Below are 15080 nucleotides of genomic sequence, written 5' to 3' on the forward strand. Positions count from 1 at the left end.
TGCATTCTTAACTTTGTTTCGTTTTTAACTGCATATCTGCATTTTGCATTTACCGCTACATTGACCAATCACATACTTGATCTTGACCAGTAACGCCACCTGTCGCGTCATATCCGGGGCCAAAAGAATATTATATGGACTAAGACCACAATTAGCTTCGCTATATGTTTCATTGTAACATTAAAATTCATAGTAAATTCCCAATATCTCATATCCAATTTTCCAACTCACCTGGCCAAGACCAACATGTGAGAAGCAAAATATAAAAGTTTCAACATAGCATGTTGGGCATTTTCTTGAGATAGCTGTCAAAATGTGTCACCAACGTGGATTATATACATCCGGGTCAGGGGTAGAGGTCAAATCAGGACTTTTTACACAGGACCCTGGCGCACAAAATACATGATCAATATTAATAGTTTACATCACAAAACATAGATTGACATCTCTACTATAAATTTACATTAAATTCATAGACAAAAATCAAGTTCAAACAGGCATTTGATTTATTTCCATGAAATACATACATTTCTGAGGGGACTTTATTCGTGGGGCCTGACACCGGAAGTACTTAATTGTGGTCTCAGTCCATATGGCTATGCCGAAAAATGCCATTTTGTCGTCTGCTAGACTGAACCCGGTACGTGAAAGTTGTTTAAAACAGCTTGTTCCTCGCGTTCCGCGGATTGTCGAGTCAACCAGCGTCTAATGCCTTTTCTCGGATTACAGACAATCGCCAAATAGCAAATCCCGAGCAATGTATGCACTTCTAATCAAGTGACACTTCAAAATTCCCCAGGTTTCATATCGAGTACTACTTTCGACGATCCGTGCGTGTTCAATTTCCATATCTAAACAGCGGCCGGCCTCATCACTTATACTTTCCGCGAATATGACGTCATGCGAGTTCGCAGTTCACAGGGAAATAGTTTCGCTACGGTTTATCAATTTAAAAATGTTTTGTGATAATGTTTAACGTCAAATATTTAAATTAAACGTTGAAAGAAACAACAAGTAATGGTTATCATGTTCATCTTCAACATACTGTCTTTTTCAGATGATCTTTTTGTCATGTGACATATATAAAACAAAACAAAAAACAAGCGGTAATGTGTTTGTTGGTTCAGTTTTCAAAACTGTCGTCAGACTGGAAAGTCTTTTTGGTGAAATTAGTTAACTTGCATAGACTGCTAAATATTGGTGGTAATTATATTAAATTATGTGAAGAAAACTGTAATTATATCTTCTGGAGAGATGTTCTTAGGGCTTGGTATAGATTAGATAGCTCCAATAATATGAAAGTAATTAAAGGGAAGTCACTCTTGCAAACACCTGTATGGTACAACAGTAGTATAACTATCAGTGGTAAATCTCTATTCTATCGACAGTGGTATGCAAAAGGTGTTTATTTAATAGGAGACTTTTTCAAAGATTATAGTATAAAAACATTATTTTTGTATGATGAATTTATAAACAAATATAATATAAATACTGATTTCTTAAAATATAATGGATTAGTTACAGCAATTAGGAGATGTTTACAAGACTATCAAAATGAAGAGTACAACATGGCCCACCCAGTTCTACCTGTCAACATTGCTATCTTCTTAAAAAAGACCAAAGGTTCTAAATTAGTCTATGAATTGTTAAATAGTAAAAAAAACTTTAACAGCCAAGGGCAAGGAAAAGTGGGGTGAAGTTTTTAATTTCAATGACAAAGATTGGCTAAATATATATGTACTGCCTTTTCAAAGTACTAAAAATTCGAAACTACAATGGCTTCAATTTAGAATCTCACATCATTTCTTAACCACAAACTTATTTCTTTTTAAAGCCAAGCTAGTAGATAGTCCTCTCTGTAATTTGTGCAACTCTGAGAGGGAAACCATTGAACATCTATTTTGGGAATGTAATCAAGTCCAAAATCTTATTCAGAGTCTTGATCTATTGTTGGAAGCCCTATTCATACCTTTTACATTAAATAAACAGACATAGCTTTTTGGTAAGTTCAGTGATAACAATTCTGTACTTTACAAAGTTGACAATCAAATAATTTTGCTAATTAAACAATATATCTTAAGAATGAGATGCCTTCACAAGACCCTGACTATTAATGCTCTGATTTACTCTTTATTTGATCATTACAAAGTTCAGAAATATATTTCTTGTAGTAATGGGGAGAGGACAAGAGACATGTTTGCAAATGAGTGGAAGAAGTGGGAAAAATTAATGCAAATTTTAGAATGATATAATGTATGTAAAATCAGAGATAATGGATCATCCATTTTTTATATGCCCTTGGTAAAAATAAGATTGTTCTTGTTTATCACTGACATTATAATTTTCAGATCACCAGTCCCTGACATCATGTTCAATTTTTGTCAATTTTTCAAATAAAATAATTTAAAGTACCTGTATCCATCCTATTCTTTTCTTCCTTCTCTGCATTCCTTTCATACTCTTTACCAATCTTGGTTATAATTTAATTTAAACATTTTTTGATGTAGTTATTACAACTCTCTCTCTCTCTCTCTCTCTCTCTCTCTCTCTCTCTCTCTCTCTCTCTCTCTCTCTCTGTGTGTGTGTGAGGGTGAGGGTGAGGGTGAGGGTGTGTATGGGGTGGGGATATTGTGTCTTTTTGTGTCTGCTTGTCCATATTATACAGATGTATGTATGTATGTATGTATGTGAAAGGGTGTGTGGATGTGCAATAGATTGTTGTAAAACAATGATGATGACATATATATGAGGATGATGATTTATTTTGATGATATGATTATATTGATGCTAGAATAGATGATGTATGAATGTGAGGTGACTGATGATGATACATGTATATGAAGATGAGGAGAATGATGAGGATAATACTGTCACCGAATATGAATGAGATGAGTCACTTGGAATGAAAGTGTCTTTTATGTATAAATGTATATTAAATGCCTGCAAAAAATAAAAAAAATATTTAAAAAAAAAAACTGTCGTCAGGAAACAAGCGGAGGAGTCCCGCACCACACCAACTCACTCGGAACTCCTCAAATGTAATTCGCGCCACATCACCTCGGACTTGAAGCATTAGCTTTCATTTTGTTACCAAGAAAATGCTTTTCAAAACAACAATGATTCTTTCGTAATTAGCGATAATGATGTATGAGTAATACCTTCCATTCTTTCAAAAATAACCATACACGAGAGAGAATACCGAGATGCGAACCCATCCGTATTTAAATCAGAAACGACATATGAAGATTTTACATGGAAAAAAAACTTTTAAAAGGTTCAAAAAGATTTAGGCCAGGTGTTTTAGAAGGGCACGTGTCTTCTAATTCATCGACGGCATATATATATCAATTCGGTCCGGAATAAGTTATTTCAAACGATGTTGGTGGCAAAAGTAGATCCCTGTGGACTTTGTATTACAATCATTATCCATAACATCGTCCTTAAACTGTTACTCTCTGACCTGTTGGTTAGAAGCTTTAACTTCAGCAGCCGTCATCTGTCAAGGAAATCGTGATATTAGAAACACGTCCGAGAACATCGAATCAACAAGGACATCGGTTTTATTCATTATTATTCAAAAATATTACATACCAGAGTCTTTAAAAATGGTAGTTGCTGATCCTGCTTAGCGCTCAGCAAATTAGGAGTGGGACGACTGGTTCGCCCGTTGTCAGTATAATGTGACCGGGTGGGGTGTGCTGCTGGGTGTCTTCGGCAGTATGCTTCAGTGAGGTAGCACTCTAAATCGGCAAAAGATCCGGCCTATCACAAGTAGACTTAACACAAACATACCGCAGCCTCCCAAAACACACATACGCACTCATCACACGCATACATGTCGCACGCACGGGAGGCCGTCCTTAAATGACCTTAGCTGTTAATAGGACGTTAAACAAAATAAACCAAACCAAACCAAAGACTTAAAACATATTTTATTAACCAAAATCGGTGAAAAGGATCAGGCACAATTAAGTTATAGCAACTTATGAATCCATCTCCTTACAACAATTATACAGACAAACAGATGACAACACAGACTGTTAATTACAATACATCAATAAAATGCTAATTTGTATAAAGTCAATATCATAATTAAACATGTCAAAATCTTCACTAGTGAATGCGTAAGATTATTAGATTTCAGCTTCTGTTATTTTGTTGCGTAAAAATAGGAAGAATTATTCATAAGACAACTCAAAACATAAGGGCAAGACTGAATTCAAAATCAACAGCATTTATTGCGTCTGTACATTAAGCATTAGCACTAGAATGGATTATCTCCCTTTAAACAAGAAGCAATTATGGTTTATATTCGGCCTGTGTAACAGACAGATGGTAAACGCTCCAGCAAAACACAGCCTGAAGATGATGACTACTATTAACATGAAACGCCATAGCTGACTTAGACTTTAAACATATTTATTGTCCAAAAAAAGGCACAAAGGATTTGGCACAAGTTATGACAACTTATGAAGCCATCTCCTATCAACAAACATTTTACACAATTGATGACATAGACATTTACAAATTCAAAGTTTAAAAAAGTCAATTTTACATAATTATGCAAATAGTGATATAAAGCAGAGACATATATATATAGAGAATACATGGTCAGTGTCTTAAAATATAAGCTGTATTTTGGCGAGGGTAAAGAAAGACAAAAGTGGCGAGCCTTGGCGAGCCACTTTTGTCTTTCTGTCCCGAGCCAAAAATACAGCTTATATTTTAAGACACTGACTATGTATTCTATTTATCCTGCAACAGTCATGAAAATCATCATCAAAAATAATCATTTTGAAGTGAAACGGTGTCAAATATCACAGAAATATGTTTGTCTTTTAAACGTAGTTTCACTTTGAAGTAGGTCAGTCGAACTGACGCATGTGCTAAGATTCCAAAATACAGCTGTTTTCCGTCACTGCCGTATACAGCAAAAATATATACGGTGGGTGTATTCTGACAATGTGATGGCAGTTGCAGGATAAATATGTATATATGATATATATGTCTCTGTATAAAGATAGACACAACTTGCATGTTTAAAATCTCTGCTGGATTTGATGAAAGCCTGCACATGTTCGAACATATACTTATTTACATCCAATTATTTACGCCATATCTGCCTTGTGACTAGGTTTTAAAGTATCGTGTTAGCATGTTACAGAGGGATTTTTTATGTCAAGTGAAGTAAAAACGTGCAGGCGACGAAGTATTTAACGGCTGCTGAATTTCAGCCTTCTGTATTTTCTCATCAAATTCGAAATTTGTTTTCGTTTTTAGTATTATATCATCGTTAATCAAGCAACTGAATCAAATGCGACAATAACAGAATATGATACTTGTGTGTGCAAGGGAAAAAATATGAAATCTTTTCTGATATTAATAATAAACTGTTGTCAGTATGTGTATTATATATTTGATAATATACAGACTTTGTTTGAGGGCGATCTATGGTTTTACGAACCTGCCGTGAACTATATCCCCCTCGGCCGATTTACCGAAACTAAAGTCTGCATTTACTTTTTTGCATGATTTATATTAATCTAAAAAAAAAATACAAAACAAAAACAAAAACAAAAACAAAAAACAAAACAAAAACAAAAAAACCAAAACCAAAAAGAAAACAACAAAAAAACGAAAAGAAAAAACTTTGAAAGTTCCTTTAAAATACCTGATGACATCACCATGAGGTTAATATAATGTTTCGCCAGGTGTATTTTAAGACAAATCCATGTGATCGAAACTGTTACTTAAAAATCTAAATAAGACAAACAAGAGTAAACATAATGTTTATTGATTAAAAATATTTTTCACTTTTAAAATAACTTTCCAATTTTTTCCTGCATTCGTTAACATCTCACCGTTCCCATCGATACCATCGTACGGACATGATTTCGATAACGTCATCTAGTATCAAAATGCCCTTTATAAATTATCTTAGAAATAAAAAGTTTATATCAAGGGAATAAGTGATTTCTGTATGTTTTAGTCATGTAAATTTTATATGAGTTATTTTTTTATAAAAGATTAAGCAGAACCACTCAGTATTTTGTTGGAACAAACGTCGGTAAAAAGTGCAGAAAACGGTGTGAAATTTCTTAACGTTTTTGGTCAATAAACCACTCAAAAGAAAAAACGAAAATCTCTTGGTGTAAAAAGGATTTATATCAGCAAAAAGCGGCGAAAACAAGAAAGAACTAGGATGTTTTCTTGAAGCGCAAACGTGACGTGGCGTAACGTTGGATTTTTTTTAATCGAACGTCATGGATTGAATTACACAGACAGTGAGTGATGTTTAAATCAAAATTCTACTATCATCGATTTCTTCGAGTGATGTTTCTAAATATAGGATCGGTATATATATTATGGGATGCTGAAGGCGACACATCGCCAGACAAGGACACTCCAGACGCTGTGGCCGTGGAAGTTTAAAGTGATGAAAACGATGGTAATTATCAACCCCAAATCCACGTTTTATTATTGAAATTGTTGTTTTAATCAAATAATCATATTCAGTTTCTGCTAATAGGGCAGCCGGCTGGAGGGTAGTCCCTTGAATAGAGTGTTCAATCATAGCAACACATACCGAAATAGGCTAAGCCTACACAACGAATGAAAAACAAAATGTGATCTTTGTGACCTTTGACTTCCGACCTTTCCTAGTTCAAAAGGTCATAGATGAAAAATATTTAACGGAAAATAAACTTCTAGTAAAACCCTATCTTGTGATATATAATACTCAAAGCACATGGAAGATTGAATTTATCAACAACAAAAAATAAGAAAACTTTTTACCTACAAATACCATCAAAAACCTCCCGACAGGAGGGTGTAAATGTTTCTTTTGTTTAATTCCTCGTTAATTTCACAATAATTACATAAATAAAACAGCTGTTAAAAAAAGACATTGTACACTTGTATATGTTGTGTGAATCTTTGTTCCAAGAACGGATAACGAATATTTGCCAGTTTTTAGCCCGAGTTTCCTCTGACCCTGACATCATGTTTGATGTACATGTACATGGTGTCAGGGCCAGAGGAAACTCGGGCAAGCCAGTTTTGTATTTAATGTATATATCTACCAATAAAAGAATCAATATGCTCTATGAATACAATATGATGTATGTGTCCAGACCGTTAAAAACGAGTAAAAATCCTGCTTTACCCGGTGCTTTTTAAACTTTGAAAAGAGAACATAATATAAGCTTTTGGCAAAAAGTACGATGGAAACCACGTTTAAGCCAGCAGTCTTAATATCAATCGGAACCCCTCGTAATTTTCTAGGCGAGGTGTACCGATTGTCATAAAATAACATCTTATGGATAAGCTTTTTAATCTACGAATTAATATTAATAAATATTTTGATATAAACATATTTTATTTGTATCAATATATACAAGAGATTGGGAACAAGTTTTCAAACTTATATGAAGCCCTTTCCCAATTATCATGATTTTTTTTACATTTTTTATACAAGATGACATGACGTTTGAAACATTACCAATTATATTTGGAGAGAAAGAGAGAGAAACAGAGAGACAGAGAGACAAAGAGAGAAGTATTACGATTTGAATTTATTCAAATATTCAATTGATCAAATTTAGTTGAAGTATTTACTAAACAAACAAATAAATAAATTGTTCCCCGATATGTGTTCTAATGCTTTGTAATGATTCATTGATATGCCGTCTGAAGATCTAAACAGTGTCAACAATTAGTGTAAATTAAATATAAACCAATAGCATATATGTAATGGAATTTAGTAAGTTATACACTTAAATATGTTTCACAGGGAATTTTATGAAAAAAGAGTGGTAAAATAATTTTGATTTTTTTGGCCGTCTAATGTAAAACTGTTACATTTAAAAGCTCTTTGATTACATCTCAACATTTAGAAACTTAAGGTTAATCTTGATAAAACAAAAGTTGTAATCTTTGAAAAAAGAAAAAGTAATATACAAAATGATCGTTTTACTCTCTTTAGTGAAGTGTGGGATACACAGGACAGTTATCTTTTTTAGTTTTAGTTTAAATATTTTTTATTGACATATCCCGTGGCGTTAGCGGTGGCGGTAGCTCGCCTCGGAGGATATGTAGCTAGCTACTGGTATTCATAGCCGCAATGAAAATTAAAAAAATCTATTCAATTCATATATCTACATAACCTTGATTTAAAAAATTTATATCGAGAAAACGAGAAATTTTATTAAAAAGAAAAATTTGTCATGTTTACGACGAAACGCCAAATTATTAGAACAGCCGGGAGATCCCGCCTATGCACCACGCCATTGTTTTAATGTCGTTCCGCATTTTCCGGTCTTTTTTGTTTAATTTTGTATAATGTTTATTTATTATTTAATTCTTGAATTATGGTATAATTAATTAAAATGTATATGCTCTCTCAATATTTTTAACACTTATCTCGTACCAACGTTATCGATCCAAGGGAAGCTACTCTTCCTGTCTTACTGTCGATGGCGTATAAATATGACCCGATTAATCAGGTGCTTTGCACGAGAGACAATGTTTTCATACGGTTTTCATAGTGTATTCATGGTCATATGTTTGTTGTTTTCACTTGGTATGTTCATATCAGCAAACCACATTAGGAATGTAAATATAAATATATGATAAAGAAATGAAAATATAATAATTGACATATCAGACATAGTATTATTTAAAGGAGAGAGGGGGCAGGAGGGGGGAGGGGTAGCTACATATAAAGTTAAATTACTGCAGGGTCGTGGTTTCGATTTTCCCCGACACAGACGGCACAAGTTAGTCTGATAGCTATTCGAATCTTTCTATTTGTACTAAATGTTTATCACCTCCCGTGCAAAGTTTCATTCTCCTAGGTATCTCTGTTTCCTTCCATTGTATCCGTTTCACATTTGCCGCCCGGATCGGGAAGGATCAGAAAATAAATATTTGGAACGCATTCAATTATACTTAATCGATTAGAAAAAAAAAATTATCTATGTATATGGATAAATGGAGCATTTTGGAGTAAGTCGTTTTTGTAATTATAGGAAAATGGCATGAAAAGATGGGGAGAGGGGAGTGATAGTTAGTCGAATCTTCCCGACCTTCTCAAGACGTTTTGCACAACTTAATTCAGTTATGCTTGTCTAGGACTGCTGTTTAATTATAATGGCAGTTTCTGTTAAGCGAGAAAAAAACTTGTCGAGCAGCCTCAAAAAGCAATGTATGCATTATACAGAAAAAATAGAAATATTATATTACCAATAGACCTACAGTTGAAATTGTTTGATGCTTTAATCTCTCCCATACTTTTATACTCGTCAGAGATTTGGGGGTTTGAAAATGCTAATGTGTTGAGAAGTTGCATGTACAATTCTGTAAAAAAAAAAATTTTTAGATGTTGGTAGTTCCACAGAAAATATAATGGTATATGGGGAAACGGGTAGATAGCCCGTAAATGTTGAAATTAAGTCCAGAATGATAATGTTCTGGTATAAGTTTATTACAGGTGAAAGTAAATTATCAAGTTTAATGTACAAACTTATGTTGAATTTACATGTAAATGATTTTGCGAATTACAAATGGATTTCTCATAATAAGAATATACTTAATAGTACGGGATTAAGTTACGTTTGGTTACATCAAAATATTTGCACTATGAATAAAAATTACCTCAAATTACGTCTAAAAACCATTCTGAAAGATCAATTTATGCAAAAGTGGTATGCTGATATTGATAAATCTTCCCGTGGTAAAGCATATTTGTGATTCTCAAACATCAATTTGTAATATATATATATATAAATATATATTGTAAAAATATTGAAATGATATGTTTTAAAACATATATGTTAATATCATAAGTACTATTGTATGATTACTACATACTTTGTTTAAATACTATTCTGTACAAAATTATACATTGTATTATGCCATTGTAGTTTATGTTGACCTCTTGTCGCACATTAAATTGTCCCTGAGCACAGGGACTTGAGAATTAGTCACAGTCTACAAGTATTCGGACCTCTCCTAGTGTGTAAAGTACACATTGAGACGTTTTGGGGGATAGATTAAAATTTACCAACAATGGCATCCCCTGTGGTCATGTATACGAGCTAATTTTGCCTCAAAACAACTTAAAAAAATAATTTTCTTGCCACTACGATACCGAGGCCAATCAGAAGAACGACACCAACGGTAATTCCTATGCCTGCGCCTATTCCAGCTCCAAATCCGGGTCCCGTCTCTGAAACAATATTGTCAACATTAAAAATAACTGATTGGGTAAGGGGCTATGATGGCTTAGTGGTTAGAGCGTCGACCGGTGTAACTGTTTCGTCGATCACTACCCGTATTGGTTTGTGTTTCTAAGAAACGGGCCAGCATGTGCTAAAGATTGTTTGAGCAGGCAACTTTACATTTATTGCTCTAGATGGCATGCGGTGGGCATTCTGTTTGTTGTTCAGTGAGGTAGCCACCAACTACTACAGGGAGACACCGCCTCAAAATGATCTTTAAGAGACACACACAGCAAACACATAAAAACAAGCTTATTAGGTAAGAAGTACATGAAATTATAAGGTTGGTGTCGTTTAAAATTTTCTTTGAAATTCTTTAATATAAAATTAAATTTAAAAACTTACATCTGCATTTAGGACATTAGCTATTTCTTTTTTTTTCTAAATCTATGCATGCTTCATCATACATACCATCTTTGTTGTCATCATCATCATCATCCTCATTTTCCTCTTTAAAATCTCCGCAAACCGGGAAATCATTCGGAACCTTCGGATACTTCACAGGAGATTCAATAATCACCATCCCCATTCCGTTAGTGTTGTGGAGGTCAATATGGCAATGAAAGAACCAGGCCCCTGGGTTGTCTGCCCTGAATCTGATGACGACGTATCCGTGCGTGGGAACGATGATGGTGTCTTTCTGTGCAGTGTTATCAAGGACACGTCCCGGTACATTTCCTCCATTCCAGCTGGCGTTAGCCCAGATAGGACTGTTACAATATCCCTTTGATCCGCGCGAACATGATATATCCGGGGTTGAATCAATCAAAAAGCCACTGGCATTGTACTGTCCGAACCCCATCTTCATGATGTAAAATGAATGGCCGTGTAAATGCACCGGATGTGACCACCCTTTCCCATTTCCGAGGTTGGTCAGTGTAAATTGGTATACCTTTCCATTCTCTATTTCCTGTGTGTATGTACATCTGCATGTTGTGTCCTCACAGTTCAGATCACAGACAGTGTTGACGTCTTCGGGCTGTGAGTAGATAGGAGCCACAGGAGGTACAAATTGACGGCCATTCACCGATCCTTCCATATAGCCAACAGGCCCCGGAAAAGCAAAATTAAAGAAGTACTCCTCATCGATGGTGCTGACATCTTGCGGCCGAGAATTGAAATCATCTGTTCTTGCGTCATTATATGTCAAACAAATTTCATTTTTACTTTCAGGAAAAAGATAGGGACAGTTAAATATCACGCATTTGTCTGTCGAGGTACACGGATTTTTATTGGCCTTACCTGGGTTTAAGTTCCGGGTACTTCCTATGTAATGAATGATGGCTTCCGCAACGTGGTACTCGCCTCTTTTAGTGATTTCACTTTCGACTTCCAGTGTCTGTGCAACAAGTAAATAGTTACCTTTTGGTTTCTCTAACTTGTCTGTGAACAGTACGAAATCATATCTTTCTCCTGGATTGATGATGAACGATTCCACAATCATGGGTTTCAATGCGAATCCGTCCGAGGCAACAACTGTTATTTTCGGGTGGCCTTCCACGTACACACGGAATGGATAAAGAGTGGCTGCACTGATCACCCTGAAGGTGTAGTTCCTATTTGGAGCCACATCAAATTCAGTCAGCGGAGCCTCGTTATGTTTAGTAGAACTCTTGTAGTAACGACCTTTCCCATTCACCAATCCCGAATGGTATCTGTATCTACTGTACATGCCACCGTCGACCGAAGATGTTGTATTGTACGGTATGTTCTTCCTCTGGTCATATACACCGTACAACATGCGTTGATATAATGTGGATGCGTCGTCTTCGTGGTTCCAGTCCTGCAGCATCACAACATGTTCGTCTCTTGTTTCTGACGGAAGTTCCAGTTTTGGATATACAACAATAGCTCCATACAAACCCATTGTTCTCTGATCACCGATGTGGGCATGGTAAAAACTGGTGCCATGCGGCTTGGCCTTAAACTTGTAAGTAAACTCCTGGCCGTGTCCTAGTGGACATTGGGATACCATGGCAACGCCATCCGCATAAGTTGATCCCTGTTGGTGCATTCCATGCCAGTGAACCGTAGTACTATCTGTGTCCATCAGGTTTCGGACGTGGATGATCAAGGTCTGGTCCTCATACGCCGTGATCTGTGGTCCTGGGAAAAGCCGATTTACGCTAATTACGAGTCGAGAATTGTTGGCATCTGCCGTCAAGATGTACGGTATTTGGTCTGCTTTTATGATAGGCTCATTCGGTTTGTTATACTCATAAAGCTGGCCTCCTCTAGGAACAACTAGAGACCGCTCCTCTTCTATCATCATGGTAAGACGATGGGAAACTGTCAGGAAGCATTCGCAGACATTCTGCCCTTTCCCGCATGTTGTGTCACGACACGGGTTTTTCCTTGTTTGGACTTCATCCCAGATACTACCAATGTTCTGGAAGGATGTGACTGTCAGCGATATTGCCAGAATATATCCAATGAAGACAATACCGGCCTCCCCCATCTGAAACATAAGCCATAAAACATTACCTTATCCATTTGCACTGATACCTCAGAAACAGACCAAAGCAAAAATTGAAATTCAAGTCTAAACAGATCTAGATTATAAACATTCCAACAGTCAACAGTAACAAACTGGCAAAACTCTGGGGGTTTTTTGTTGTTTTTTGTTTGTTTTGTTGTTTGCTTTTTCAAGTTTTCCATTCAGTTTGTGAGTGGAGGGTAGCCTGAGTTTCCTCTCACCCTAAGACCGGAAATTAAATGTTTTTACAGATTCCTGGTTTGGTATTTATGTTCATCAAGATGAATAATGTCTGGTGTTAGGGTCATAGGAAACTCAGACTAGAGTGATAGATGTGTGTTTATGTTACATACTCTGTTTAAAAACGTAATCTTAACACAAAACTTTTCAGTATTTTAATCCACATATTAAACTTTTTCAAATCCTAATGGAAGGGTTACACACATTTCCAGTTATCGAACATCGAAATGTTTTGTTGTTATTTCGGTAAGTTTGTCATCTTAAGATTAATTTTAATAAGGTCAGATTGTAAACAAATCCGATTAATCATATGATGTTAGTTTTAAATAAACAAAAACTAAACTAAAATGATAAATTTGAAACTCTGTTCAAATAGCCATAACTTCAGTCTGATGTAAATAGCTCTCGGACTGTCTTTGACTTTAACTAAAAAATAAAATTCACTCTCAATCAGAAACATGTCTGTATGGAAGTGAACACCAATTTCGGGGGGGGGGGGGGGAGTGGGGGGGAGTGGGTTTCTTTTATCACAATTCTTGTGATTTGAGGTCCAAGAGTAGAATATTAGTGCTAACATAAGTATTCCATACCGTAGTCATTAAACTATATATTAAATGTTTAATAATTAACTCCAAGCACACCAACACATGTACCATGATGGATTGTTGGCTGGGTTTATCACCACGTGAACAGCCATTTTGAGGCTGTGTTTCCATGTATAATTAGGTGACGACTTCCCTGAACAGCATATGAGAGGCCCATCGACTGCCATCCGGAGCAATTCGCAAAAATATGTCTCTCTATGTCTTACTCAGTCGTACACTTCCTGTGAACAACACTACATAGGTCACAGAACAAGCCCCTTGGGCATCTTTAAAATCTTAAAGCATTTTGATTTAAACATATTTTATATTCTTTAAACAATTGGATCGGGCACATGTTTTTCAACTTATTCAAAGCCCTTTCCTTACAATAAAACTGTATATATTTACAAAATTCAAGATGGCATATTTACAATACTAAAATACATTATCTCACACTATCATACAGTCACACGTGGAGAAACATCATGAGTGAGAGAGAGGAAGAGAGAGAGGGAGGAGGGGAGAAGGGGAGCATCTTATTTATTATTCAATATTATATACATATATAATGTGAGTAATTCTTTCCGACACCGACGGCAAAAGTTAATTCTAACACTATTCAATGCTCACAACTTTTACTAATGTCCATCACTTCCCGTGCCTTGGTTAGCGTCCTCCTGGTCATTCCGTACTTTCTTGTATATTCGTTTCTCTGTTGCCGCCGACGACGGAAAAGACCAAATACAAGTTAACTTATACATACACTTTCAGAGATGTTTTAAAACTTATCAAAGAGAGAAGGGAGAGAGGGGGGATGTTAGGAGTTAGAATCTGTTTGAGTCGTTGACAAATTGCTGAGTGTGCATATAATCAATCAACTCGTCTTCTTGCGCAGAAAGAGTCGTGTCTCCAAAAAGAAGTAGATTTACGTTGAGAGGAATATAGCGGTTTAGATGGCGGAATAGTGTAAATCTTTGTTCCGCATAAGTATTACAATCAAAGAAGAAGTGGTGGGTATTTTCAGTAGGAAAGCCACAATGACAACGTTGATCAGTAATAAGGTTGGCTCTAAATAAAGCATTCATTGTGGTTGTCAAAATATAGGACGACTTTCAAAACCATTATTTAATTGATTACTTACGTAATGTATTGATTGTATATCTATATGCACCATTATTATCATTGCCTAAACATATTTTCATCGCCACAAAGATTAAGCTATATATTGCTAAATGTGCACATATCATTCAAACAATTACTGGGCGTTTCCCATCGTTAAATGTGCACATATCATTCACACAATTACTGGGTATTTCCGTTCTTCATCCGTAGCCACAGTTCTAGAAAAATTCACGAATAGATTTTTTATATTGTTACACAAAACGTGTGCTCATATTTTTAAAGAAAATACATGTTTATCTACAGGCATTCGTTCGTGTATCAATATAAAATTTAGATATTCAACATACTGTAATCATAAACGCTTACCGTCGCCCTTAA

General features: G+C 35.5%; 1 protein-coding gene across 1 annotated transcript in view; it reads right to left on the minus strand.

Moving 5' to 3' along the window:
* Nucleotides 1-9601: 9601 nt before the first annotated feature.
* The window catches only part of LOC117342289 (laccase-15-like), a 7258-nt gene continuing 1779 nt past the window's right edge, over nucleotides 9602-15080 (minus strand). Inside the window, exons 2-3 of the mRNA XM_033904385.1 lie at nucleotides 10692-12738; nucleotides 9602-10228 (exon numbers count right to left, since the gene is read on the minus strand). Coding sequence (XP_033760276.1) covers nucleotides 10119-10228; nucleotides 10692-12738 — 2157 coding nt within the window. The 3' untranslated portion in view covers nucleotides 9602-10118. The remainder of the gene's footprint in view (nucleotides 10229-10691; nucleotides 12739-15080) is intronic.

This window comes from Pecten maximus, chromosome 14, assembly GCF_902652985.1.
Source record: "Pecten maximus chromosome 14, xPecMax1.1, whole genome shotgun sequence".
In the NCBI taxonomy this organism is placed as follows: Eukaryota; Metazoa; Mollusca; class Bivalvia; order Pectinida; family Pectinidae; genus Pecten; species Pecten maximus.